General features: G+C 45.5%; 1 protein-coding gene across 1 annotated transcript in view; it reads left to right on the forward strand.

The window, feature by feature from the left end:
- EEIG1 (estrogen-induced osteoclastogenesis regulator 1) overlaps positions 1 to 12496 on the forward strand; it is a gene marked incomplete at its 5' end in the record, with an annotated part of 31642 nt that overhangs the window by 15469 nt on the left and 3677 nt on the right. The window contains 5 exons of the mRNA XM_082492735.1: positions 4117 to 4237; positions 4563 to 4592; positions 8230 to 8346; positions 8847 to 8893; positions 11677 to 11834. Of these exons, the coding sequence (XP_082348861.1) occupies positions 4117 to 4237; positions 4563 to 4592; positions 8230 to 8346; positions 8847 to 8893; positions 11677 to 11834 (473 nt within the window). The remainder of the gene's footprint in view (positions 1 to 4116; positions 4238 to 4562; positions 4593 to 8229; positions 8347 to 8846; positions 8894 to 11676; positions 11835 to 12496) is intronic.

A 12496-nucleotide genomic window follows, 5' to 3' on the forward strand; every position in this document is an offset into this window, starting at 1 on the left:
GAGCCACATTGCTCTACTGAAATGCTTGGCATTAGAAAGCTATTTTTTGCTGTTGTTGCCCTCCCAGTAAGTCTGTGGCCTTTTCATCCTGTTTCGTACTTTTAACTGTCTTAACGCATGACTACTGCCATAAAGTAAGAGCAGAACATCTGCTTTTCTAAATGTTTCAGCGGGTTGTGCATTTGAAGCATGATACCCAGTTGGATGCAAATTAGCTTTGAGTCTGTAAATAGAAATTTTAATCTCTGTTCTGGTGTTTCATTAGCTAGGTTTTCATGCCAGACAAGCCCATGGTAGCCCAAGATAGCATGGGTAATACACGTGGCCTTTTTCTAGAAGCATTTGCTTTAGCTAACTTGCATTCATAGTGAGCTTTGTGGCTTTCTGTAACAGTGCTACTCTGTCCGTGGCACTAAAATCACAGCTGGTAAACATCTCTTCTCTAAAACCTGTTTGTCGTGTGTTCCTCTGCCTGTCTCCGGAGCTGCAGTCAGGCTGTGTGTGAGACCCAAACCCAGAGAGGCCTTGGTGGCTTCACCGAGCACGCTGTTACTTCTGTAAAAGTAGATAAACCAGTGGATCGCTGCTGTGCATCATTCCCGTTACTTGGATTCATATCAAGCTCTGGGGAAATGTTTTCTAATTGCTCTTTTTCTGGTAAATCTTCTCTCGAGGGGTAGGATGGTGGCTGGAGGATGCAGTAAACTGCCACTTTTGGCTGGTAAAGGTGCTGGAGGTAGGTGAACAGCTCTGGGCTTGGAAGACCCTGAGAAGCTCTTTCTGGAACTCCGCTTTTCGCAAAAGCTTCTGCAGGGTTGTATCAGTTTATTCTGAGGAGATGTAATTACTCTTCTAGACCTAAATATACAGCTTTGAATAAGTCTCAAGTCAGAAGAGGGCAAAGCTTAGCTTGGCAGTGATTCAACCTTCTGGGAGTCTTTCTGCAAAATGGTACAGACAGCTTTTTTAAAATAAAACTTCTGAAGACCCGTTGAATTGGCACCTAGTACCAGGCATTGGTCTGATCTATTTCTGGTTCTCCAAATACAGAGTCAAACTTAAAATTAGACACTTCTGGTTTTAAGCTGTTAGTTTCTGCTTTGTTTTTAAGGTGCCTTGTGATTAGGATGGAAGGAAACGCCTCTCAGTGCACCCTTCACCACGCTTCTTGTGTGTTTTTGGTTTCAGTGTGATTGTTCCTAATTGTACATCAGAGAATATTCTCAGACAAAATACAAAACTGCTCCTCATCTGAGTCCACATTTTTTTTCCTATTTTAGTGTTCTCTAATTACCAGCCTAACAATAGCTTGGTGGGAGGTGGATAGGCAAAGCCCATTGGTTCCCCACGTGCCATCTTCTGGAAATGTGGAACTAATTTTTTAGAGTTTGGCTTGAAACAATAGTGCTGTCGGTTGCTTGTCTAACGATACAGACTCAGCCCCCACCCTTAACAGCCACTCTTTAAAGTAAAAAAGAAAGCTGAAAATCATTGTTGAATGATTGTGAAACTTGTGACTGGAAAGCAGCTCTGAATTTTATCTTGTAAACTCCTTTCTGCCCTGTGCAGACTATTCTGAAGACATAAAAAGCCCCAAGCTACGTTGTGCACCTGCAGTTTGGATTCACGTTTGCGGTGCTGTGGGTAACATAACCCCCCCAAATCCTTTTCCTAATCCCTTGCACCGTGTGGTATCTACAGCAGTTTTGGAAAGCCAACATACATCCTTAAGAAGCAGAATGTCTGTTAGCAGAGCTTATGCTAACAGCAAATTAGCTGTGAAGGAGCTCTATTACTAATCAGTACTTTTTGCCACGGTTTGAAGTAATTAGCCTTCATTGGACTTAGCAGCATCCAGCAGATGCTTAATCATAGCTGCATTGTAATACCAGCAAGAATTCTTGAGTAAGGAAACTCGTGTGCTAGAGCAGTTCTTGCCGATCCTACTGATGAAGCAGCTGCAGGGAGCCAGGCGCATGCAGTAGGCGTTCAGGAGCTGGGGCTTAGTCACTTCAATATTCACTTGTGACAGGAGTTAGAGCTCTGAGCTGCGTTTGTGAACGAGGTTGGAAGCAATGGGCTGTTACACTTGTCTCATCTGAAGACTGTTTGCTTGTAGCTGCCTTCCAGGATTCAGCTTGAAGCTCTGGTGTCGTTAGCAGAATTACATTAGCCTTTCTCTCTAGAAAATAGCAGTTCCTTTCTAAAGTGCTGCTAAAATACTTGGTGTTTTTTGCGTCCCATGTACCTTCCTTGCATTTATGAAGCATGTGTGTTCTCAAGTGTTTTTCTGTTCTGTTGAATTCCTTTTTTCAACGGTTTCGGAGTTTTCTTTCCTTTAGGTCATTTGAGATACCTACTATTAAGTCGTCTTTAAAGCACCTCACATCCGAAATTTAACTTGCCTAATTTGGCTGGCTCAGTGAATATTTTATTGTGGGCAAAGCCTTTTTAATCCCTCAGGAAGTGTTTCTTCTCCTGTATGAAGGAGCTGGAGTGAGTTGAGTGGAGCAATGAGAATCATTCTCATCTTGAATTAATCCCAGATTCAAAGGTACTTTCAGCACTTAGATGTCTCACTTTTCAATGACTTCAATAGCTAGCCTTAGTTCTGTCTGGAAGGAGTTTAAGTTCACTGCCTTGAAGGAATTGCTGCCTTCTGTTTTCCTACACTTTTAACAGGGACGATCAGCCCTTATCTGCATTACAGAGGGTTACAGGTTTCAGTTATTTTGTCAGCTGCCCCTTTTCTGTTTTCTGTGTTTGCCTTGGCCAGCACGTTCAGGTCACACAAAATAACTCAGAGGACCGCAGGGACCTCCTGGGTTAGGATCCCATCCCTGGTGTCTGTCCTTTTGGGCTCACCTCGAGGTTGCAGAAGGACTTGTTGAGCTGTGCGCTGGCTTCTGCCCCTTCCTTCCCAGCAGAGCTGAGGCAATGCCAAGACTGATTGTTTCTCCCCTTTGCCACCGATCTCTCTGGCTTGCACTGTGCCGGGGTCAGATGGTGGGAAGCCTCCCTTTCCCTGCTAAAGCAAACACTTTATCGGCTGCCCTTGCCCCTTTGTCCTGGGCAACGAGGAGAGATAAGAGCGAGATGCAAACTTGCTAGCTCATATCTGTCAAAAGTGACTTCCCCCCATCCCGCCCTCCCGGGCCTCAATACTTTGAGAACTTAATTGGCTTAGGGCCAAGCTCTGAGCCATAAACAGATCAGGTCCTACGGAGGATCAGTGGGGAACCAGAGCCCCGTGGAAGGACTCACACACCTTGTTTCCAGGCTTCGCTGAACCTGCCTCCTTTGATGGGTAAAATCCGGCTTTCCCCGAGGGCTCGGCAGAAGCCTAAGCTATACCTGATGCAACTCCTGCACTCGGAAGCCTTCTCTTTCTTCCTGCGGGCTCAGGCTGTGCCAGAGCTATGTGCTACTCCACCCGCCCTGGAGGTGGGCTGGTGAGAGGCTGTTCGAGGAAAACTGCCTCCTCCCTGGCTGGGACCGCTCCTGTTCCAGTTACAGTCTAATCTCCCCCAATGATTTGGAGCACAGCATTTGCTTGGCGTGGTCCAGTCTGTATGCACCCAGGAGCGTTTCCACATGCATTTTTGTCCTCCTTTGAGCTGGCTGTCCTCACTGGCTTAGTCCCAGCGTAAGAGGCAGGATGGCTGCCTGGTAAGGACAAGCCGTCCAGGACACATAGCACGTTTGCTGTACAGAGGCTGTACAAAACAGGCATATTGTAGGAAAATAAGCTTGCGAACCTTCAGCCCAGTTCTGTTGTGGAGGTTGGCTCTGTCCAGGCCGGACGATGAATGAGCTAAACCAGCTAAGCAGGAAATGTTGGAGAGCTTGTGAAAATTTTAAAGGCAAACTCTGTTGATGAGTTGATTAGTCTTCCTTGTAACCTAGGTGGATTTTGCCTGTATTGACAAGTGAAAAACTTGATGCTAACACAACACCTTTGTGTGGTGCAGTTTCAGGTGATGTGGACCAAGCTGTGTTGTAGAGGATCTTTGCAGGCCAGGTTGCCAGTCATTAAAAAAGATACTTAATAGTCAGGATTGATTTTGTTTTGTACCTTTATTTGAAGACTTTTTTTTTTTTTTGTCACTCTCATAGAGAGGAAGTTCAGGAAAACTGTGTCCGCTGGAAAAAGAAATTCACCTTTGTGTGTAAAATGAGTGCCAACCCAGCCACAGGACTCCTGGACCCCTGCATCTGCCGAGTATCTGTCCGTAAGGTGAGCATCTAGCTTCTGCTTCTGGCAGGTAGTACTACCAGTGTACTGGTGTTGGTTACTAGCTGCTTTTTTGGCAGCAAGAAGAATTGCATGGAAGTGGTGGGAAGGAAGGATTGTTTGGACTAGGATGGGATTCAAATGGAGCCTCTCTCTCCAGCCAGGGTGCTTGACGGAGAGTGGGAGCAACCAGGGTGGTGGTAATGCTTGAGAGACGGAGGTTTGTGAAATCCTGAGAGCAAATTCCAGGATTGAGTAATGACTTTCCCCCTGTTTCCCCAGCACATATAATAGCTGCTTTTCCTGTTTGTTTTGTCTCCCATTATAGGAGCTGAAGGGCGGAAAAACCTACTCAAAGGTAAGAGCACAGAAAGGGCAAACGTGGCAGAGTGATGATGGTGTTGTCTTCTGTTAGTGCTCTACACCCATTAGAAACCAGTGGCTGCTGCATGAAGCAGTTTGGAGAAACGGTCATTAGTTCTTAATTTAAGCCTGAGTTAAGTGATTTCCCAAAAAAATCGCCTTGCTGGGACAGGATCCAGATTGCACTGGATGTGGATTTGAAAAGGGGGTTGGGAAGATGATCTGCATGTCCTCAAACTTTGGGGAAGTTCTGAGTCAGATGTGAACTCTCTGGCTTCTGGCAACATCTTGCTAATAAAGAAACACAGACTCCAGTTCTTTTCTCCAGAACACAGCAGCCAGCTGTAGCTGGAGTAGGCACCGTGCTGCCTCGCGAGTGAAGGCAGAAGCCTACAGCAGAAATCACCACCTTCCAAAGCACAACAGACATTGAGGCAAAAACCAAACTCGTCAGCAGGGGGGTTTTGGGTTGTTCCCCCCTGTTTTCTTGTCTGCGCTATGGGAGAGACAACGGGCCACCCCCTTCTCTTTGTGCTGGAACAAGAAACAATGTTGGCTTAGAAGTTGAGCTCACACAGAGCCTGAAACCATGTTTGTTTGAAAATGAGTCACTGCTGCTAGTTTCTAATAAACAGATGTTCAGGTCACGCTCAACCTTGTAAGAATTTCTTCTAATCGATATCCTTTCTGAGACCGTGGGCAACTGGCTTTGAAAGGTGAACTGCACTTGCTCCTATGTACTGCTGTGCTCTGTGATAGAGGGCAATGTTGCTGCCCACACTGTTCCTTTTTTGTTGCAAATTAGGACATGGTCTCTAGGGCCATCAGTTTCTCTTTCACTTATTTCACACTGGGGGGAGGTTATTCCTTCATTCTGCAGAGCTGCCTGTCCAGGGAGGGCAGCATAGCTGGAGGAAGACATGCCTCTGAGACAAAGTAAATGCATCAGCCTGCTCCTCCCACAGTGTCCATCCTCAAGATTCCCACAGTATTTATAAATGCAGAATTAAAGGAAGCCTGAAGGCACGTCTCCATGGTGGAGTTAACGTGGGCTCTTATTCAGGCCATGTCCTAACCTACTTCCCTTTTACTTAGTCTCCAGTTGTGTTTTGAAAGACACGTAGTTGCTCCAGCCCAGAATTGGAGACCAAATCTCAAGTACTTGTCATCTCTTGGGCTGGTATCTTGCTTGGTCTCCTGTGAAGAAGACAGACGTGTTCTCCTAGAATTCAACAGAAGATGACCCAAGCAATTCAGCAGCACAGAGACAAGGGATGTTACACCAGACAGGGTGATTAAGCCTTGCAGTTTTGCCCTGTGGACCAGGCTGGGTCCAGGCAGGTCCCCATGGCAGAACTGACTTACTTGGGACTCATAAAGTTTCTAGCAGAAATCTGTAGTGTATATTCATGGAACTATTTTCCTATTCTAAACAAGGAGTCCTCACCTTTTTCAACTACACTAATTCAGCTGAAAACTACTCCAATTGTGGCATCAGATGTAGAAGAAAATGCAACTTGTGAATGTCCTCTTTACCTGGTCCCCCTTCAGCAGGCACTGAGTGTGATGGAGCTGTTTGTGCTCAAGACAGAGTTTCCATCAACTTGCCCACCTTTTGGTTTGACGTTAATGTCACTTCAATGTCAGGGGTTATAGAGCGGAAGCCAACAGGAAGGACTGATAAAGCGGAAACTTCTTCCCTGAGCTGGAAGAAACACCATCAGCTGGCTGCAAAACTGAGGAAACTATTCTGAAAGGTTACATCTGAAAACATCCTTTTGTTAAGGGATCCTTCCTCTATAATACTGGGAGTTTGCTTCCTGAGAAGAGCTTCTGACCTCAGCAGGCCGTTTGGGTCGCTGGAGGGTTCTTCCACTCTCTGTCCTCTGATATCAATCTTCTCTGAGAAGTTAGTGCTGTGGTGGACGAAGAAGCATCTGGGTCTGGGCCACTCCTCTGACATGTTATACTGCTGGTGTGGTCATGCCTTGTCTCCTCTGTCCTCCAGTTTTGTCATAGTGAGGGAATGCTGCTCCATCTGTGGCTTTCTCCTGTCCTGTTTATCTCTGAGAGATAAAAATTCACTGTTTTTTCCTTATCAGTGAATATTCAGCAAGCAGCATAACCCTTGGCTAGAAGAGATGGAGGAACATCTACAGCAAGGAAGAGAAACACTTGCATTAAGGGAGTTCTTAAGAAGGGAGAAAAGTTAGGTTATTTTTTCCTTCCTTCTTTTGCTGAAGAAAGGTTCCTGCTCTATCCCACACTTTTTTTTTTTTTTTTTTTCCCCTTTGCCATCAGCTCTTATTCCCCTTTGAGAATGGGATGGAGGAAGCAGCTATGCTAATCTTGCTGCTCCCTTCCCCTGAATCATGTATCTTGTGCAGGCTGTGGTTTAGACTCTTGATTTGGAACAGCAGGAGCCAGGGTTCATGTGGCAGTGCCTGTGGTTTGTGCTGTGACTCCCTATCAGCTTCCACAGTTGACAGAGCACCACATATCCTTAGGATGGTGCTTCTGTTTGAGGTTCCCAGTTCAGCTGTATCATCTGGCTGTCAACACCAGGGCAGGAGAAATGTACAGCAATGCACAAAATAACAGCTAAGTCTGAGCTGCTGCTTCTCTACTTTGTCTCCGTGTTCTCATGGAAGCCAGGCTGTACTTTGAAGCGATGCAAACTTTCCATGCTTGGGTGGTTTGGCCAAATATGGGGTACAGCATCTCTTCCTGATCAGATTGGATGAGACATGACTGGCTTTTATTGCTAAAGCTCTGCATAAAAGAAGCTGTAACTTTTTTTTTTTTTTTTGAGGAGAACACTGTACTCTTATGCTGGACATTAAAGCAGAAAGCAAATTTTCTCTTTCAAACACTCCTCATTGTGTTTGTCTTTACTCTAGAGGCATCGGTACCCTCTTTGAATTTGCCTGTGACCTTACCTATTTGCTTCCCCTTTGTTAGAGAAGGTTTAGAGCTCGCATCTAAATCTCTCCAAATATTTCTCTTCCCTTCTGCCTGTCAAACATACCACTTGCTAGTTAAACCTCAGTGGTGTTAAGGAAACTGCCGCAGGAGTCCCCCAGCCCAGCAACTACATCTGTGGGAGTGAGACACATGCACTGCTGCATGACTCTGGACTTCCAGCTTGCTGTGCTGAAAGTCTGGGGTTTGTTTTTCAGGACAGTGTCACTTTCCTCTGTAACAATATCCTTTCATCTCCTGGTTCACATGCTCCACTGCATTCTGGGATGGCCCAATACAAAGAGTGCCTTATTATGTTTGTGTATGTGTGATTCTGTTTTTTCCACATCGTTGACCTAGTGCCTTCCATGTCCTTGGTTATGCAACGGCTGCGGGCTGGTTAACGCTGTCCTGGCCAGCACTGCTACTGTACGTCCGTCCCCCATGCAGGGTTGGCTTCCTGAAGGCCTCCGAGTGTCCACCTGGCTTGGGATGAGGAATGTGACCCTGCCCATCCTCGAGAAGTAGGGGGTGTTCACTGTGTACCAGCTCCTGTTTCTGCCCTCGCTTACAGATGTGCTTTCTTCCTTTGGCCTGTGTGACACTGTGTATCCCTTTATTGAGTGATTTTTGTTCTCTCCCCTTCCCCTCCGTTGTTTTCTTGGCTACAGCTGGGCTTTGCTGATCTAAATCTGGCAGAATTTGCAGGCTCTGGATCCACTGTCCGTTGCTGCTTGCTGGAAGGCTACGATACGAAGAACACCCGACAGGACAACTCCATCCTAAAGGTACGGCAGTTGGTACTGCCACAGTGAAAATCCTGCTATTGAATTCAGAAAGATCACAGTCAGAGTACACTGCTGGGCCTGAGAGAAGGTCCTGTTATGTGTGGAGACAGGATTTTGCTTTTATGCTGCTAGTTTGACTTGGGAACTTTCCTATTATCAGAGTTGCCCTTTGATGTCTTGGCATCCCTTTGGCCAAGTGATGACCCTCGGCATCATTCTTTGTCATCAAAGAAAGTGTGAACAGGAGAGGGAAAGCAGTTCTAAGTGCATTGTCAGGCTGACCAAGCTGGTGCCCTGCTGGGCCACTGCAACTTGGAGTTACTGACACCAGTGATTTGGAGCAGGGAGGGAAATACCTTGCTAAATCCCTGAAGCTGATTTCCTTTGGAGAGGAACTAGGTCTTGCTAATCTTTACACCTAGCCCTTGACCTCCTGGCTGTTGTGAAGTGAGGAGCTCACTGCAGCACGGCTAACGATGTACCTTGTTCCCCCTCTCTAGGTCACGATCGGAATGTCCCTGCTCTCGGGGGACCCCTGCTTCAAAACGTGAGTTTCTGGGTGCTTGCCCCATTCTGGGCAGACCAGGACACCTGGTTCTTTTGCCATTCTCTGCTAGTGATTAAAATTGATGGGGAGGGGGAAAAGATGCCCTTGATATTGGGAAGTACAGGGGAAAGCTTGAAACTGGTGGTCTGGATTGTTGAATCAGCCAGAATAGCTAAGCCAGCCTGTGCTGTTGGTGGGTTTGTTCTCTGCTCTGGTTTTCCCAGCTTGGTCATTGGTTGTGCCAGTATTTTCCCTGCTAGGTTTTGGAAACTAACGAATGTTGGTAACAAATTTAAGGTTTTGCGTGAAGGATAGAATTTCTTATAGCTCTGCGGTTGGTTTCGCTGACCACCGAGGAGGGAAATGTCAGTGAAGAAAACAGTCTTTGAAATGGACACACTTCAGCACATATCACACGGGATAAAGATCTCGACTTGCAACAGCAACGAAAATACTGCAAGGCTGAAACATTTTAGTTCTCCTTTTCTTCTACAGGGACCCAGGTTCACAATTAGTATTAATTAGCAGAGAAATTGTAATCATGTACGTTTTTTTTATGCATTGTGATAGGAAAGAATAAGTACAGTTAAGGTATGAAGCAGTTTTGTTGCTTAAAGATTTGTTGGGGGATCAACTAACAAATATACTGGCAATGTGTACCTTCATACTGCTGTATATATTTAAAAGCAGTCTAGATATGGTGCTCAGGGACACAGTTTAGAAGTGGGCCTGGTAGAGTTAGATGACGGTTGGACTTGATGATCTTCAAGGTCTCTTCCAACCATGATTCCATGATTCTATGATAGCATTGCGGGCTCTGTAGTCCAAGCCAACCTGCCTTAGTGTGCTGTAGGGTGTGTGACTCTACAGGACTGCCATGTGCAGATACAAATATTTTGTGTTCACTCCTAACAGTATGAGAGAAGAAAGCTTTACCTTGAGGCCATCTCTTGTAGTAGTGGTATTCTAGTCTAAAAGGTTTAATTTTAGGAGCTAGCTTAAAGTGTATAAATTAGCTTGCATTCTTGTTATAAAATGCTGGATAATTTTTGGTTGGTTTGTTTTGTGAATGGGTTTTCATAGTGCTGCAGCATTTCTGAGACTTTCAAACCCTATGTGCAGTGTCATCTGATTTTGAAAAATTTCTGCTTTAGAAGGAAGTGTAGTAAAGAAGTTTTGGATATCTTAAACCATAACTTTGTAATAGTAACAGATATTTTAAATCTAGGGTACTAGGATGTCTGGCAATAATGTCTGACAAAAATACCTGTTGCTCCTTCACTGTGGAAGCAAGTCCCACTATTAGAGTGCTTGAAAATTATAGAGAATTGAATATATATATATCCATTTAATATAAGGTCAGTCTGAAAGTCAAACCTCCTAATTTTCTTAAGGGATTTTTGCAGTCATTCCTGTTTTTTCTTCATATGTTGATCATGTGCAAATGTCTAAAAACAGAAGCTTTGCATGTAGAATAGTCCTTGATCAGTAGAGCTTTTGAGAAATGGCACTCATTAGGGGATTAGGCAGGAATTAAACTGTGCTGGGAAATCACTTGCGAGCACTGACTTTCTGCACCACTCAGATGAACCTGCTCCTCCTGGGTGTCGTGCAGGAGGGCAGAGCAGGCTCTTTGCCTGAGCTGACAGACCCAGGGGCTGCTCCAACAGCTGCTGCAGGAACAGTTTGCTTGATTAAGGCTGCAAAGGCCTTATTAACCCGTGAAGCAAAGTCCCCAGGTGCGTGTAAATCACTGATAATGTGATTAGGGAGGGTTTTGTTGTGGTTTTTTTTTTTTTTTTTCCTGGGGAAGGCATGCTGTGGGTTTCCTGAAACCTTTATGGCTCTTTGGTTGCCCATATAAAATATTCTCAGTGCTTTATTTTTTCTCCCAAAATACTGCAAAGGTCTTCTCACATAGCATCTTCTCTCAGAGCTCCAAGTGAGACAAATAATTCTCACTCCTCACTTAAAAAGCATAATGTGATCCATTAGTTCCAGTTCAGACTTCGGGCTCCAGGGAGGTTAGGACTCCAACAGGAATATCCACTTTGCCACACTGCACATGCCGTGGCTTCCACCCAAAAACACTTCTGGAGGAAGGGAGGGGGCTCCAGGCACTCACCACTCTACCCTGCAGTCAGCATTTACAAAGGGATGTTGGGAGCACGCAGAATAACCAGAAAAAATAATTTTGGCAGCTGGAAAACCACTTTAGTCTTACTGAAAAGGAGTTTAATCATCAGTTAAAAAATGGAAAGGTTATTTGATCATTGTAAAAGTACTCTCATAGGGGAAGGGGGTTGCTGGGATAAAAGGCTTCTTTTGACCTGAGACAGAAAGGTGTAATGAAAAGGTGCTGGAATTTAGAGCTGGACAACAGCAAACTGGTTCCTGTTTATGAGGCCAGCTGGCCACGGGGCACATGTTGGGGACAAAGGGCAGCTCTGGATGATCTTCTAGAGGATAGTGCAGGCTCCAAGCCTGTTGTCCTTTATAAATGATTGAATGGTCCCTTTTTGCCTTAATTTACCTTGCTTTTGCTTGTAATGCAGTCCAGATGCAGTATGAGGTAGGGAAGACCTGTCTTGCATGTAGGAAAGCAAAATCCAATGTCGCTCTGTGTCACTAGTCACAGAGGGCTGCAGCTTCCCCCTTCCACAGGAAGGGTGGGTGCAGGCGGGTGGACCCTCCTGATAGAGCAGAGCGGCAATTGCTGGTGCGGTGGGGTGATTCCCGGCCCCTGCCTGGCAGTTTGTAACCTTCTTCACTTCTGATTACAGGCCTCCCTCCACCGCTAAATCCATCACCATACCAGGACAGGACTCTACCCTGCAGCTGACCCGTAAGGGTGAGGGAACCACAAGCAGCAGCAGCAGCAGTTCAGCCACGATTGGCTCTCTGCGTCAGACCAAGCCAAGAACTGCCATTCTCAGCTCGGGTATGAATGCCCGTCCTGGAGCTATGCAACGTTTGGCTGTGCCTGGACACTCTTGTTTTTCCCATCAGTTGCAAGCACAGAAACTCTTTAATATTTCATGTTTTCCTGCACCCATCCTCACCCCTGCTCATTAAGAAAATTGAGAAAAACAAAGCTATGTATTAAGTGCAACTGAGGAGAGGAAGCATGAATCTTTGCCACAACTTTCTGTTAGTGGAGATAAAGCAATTTGATTCTTTTTACTGGGGATTTAATAATTCATATATTCCACCCATCCCTGCTTTCCATTGTGTTCAATGACACTTAACATTGTTCTCCACTTAGCTATTCTGTTGCTCAGACTTATCTTCTAGAAAAGTTCCTCTGAAGGTTTTAGAGGTTGGTTTGAGGTCTAATGGCCTTGTTCCAGCTGCTGATGCAGAGTTCTTTGGCTTCTGTATGAGCCCAATTTCAAGGGCACTGCATTCTCCCATAGCATTTTATTCCCAGCACACTCCAAATGTGCAGGCAGATACACTGCACCAAAATAGCGCTCCAGTCTCATCGCCTCAGTGACTTAGCACAGTGTGCAAGTGCTCTTCTTAAAAAGCTGGCTAACATGTTACACTTGTGTACTTTTGGATAAGCTTGCTGCAAGAGAGACAAGCAGGGGTGATAGAAAA

This window comes from Vanellus vanellus, assembly GCF_965231255.1.
Source record: "Vanellus vanellus genome assembly, chromosome: 18".
Lineage (NCBI taxonomy): Eukaryota > Metazoa > Chordata > Aves > Charadriiformes > Charadriidae > Vanellus > Vanellus vanellus.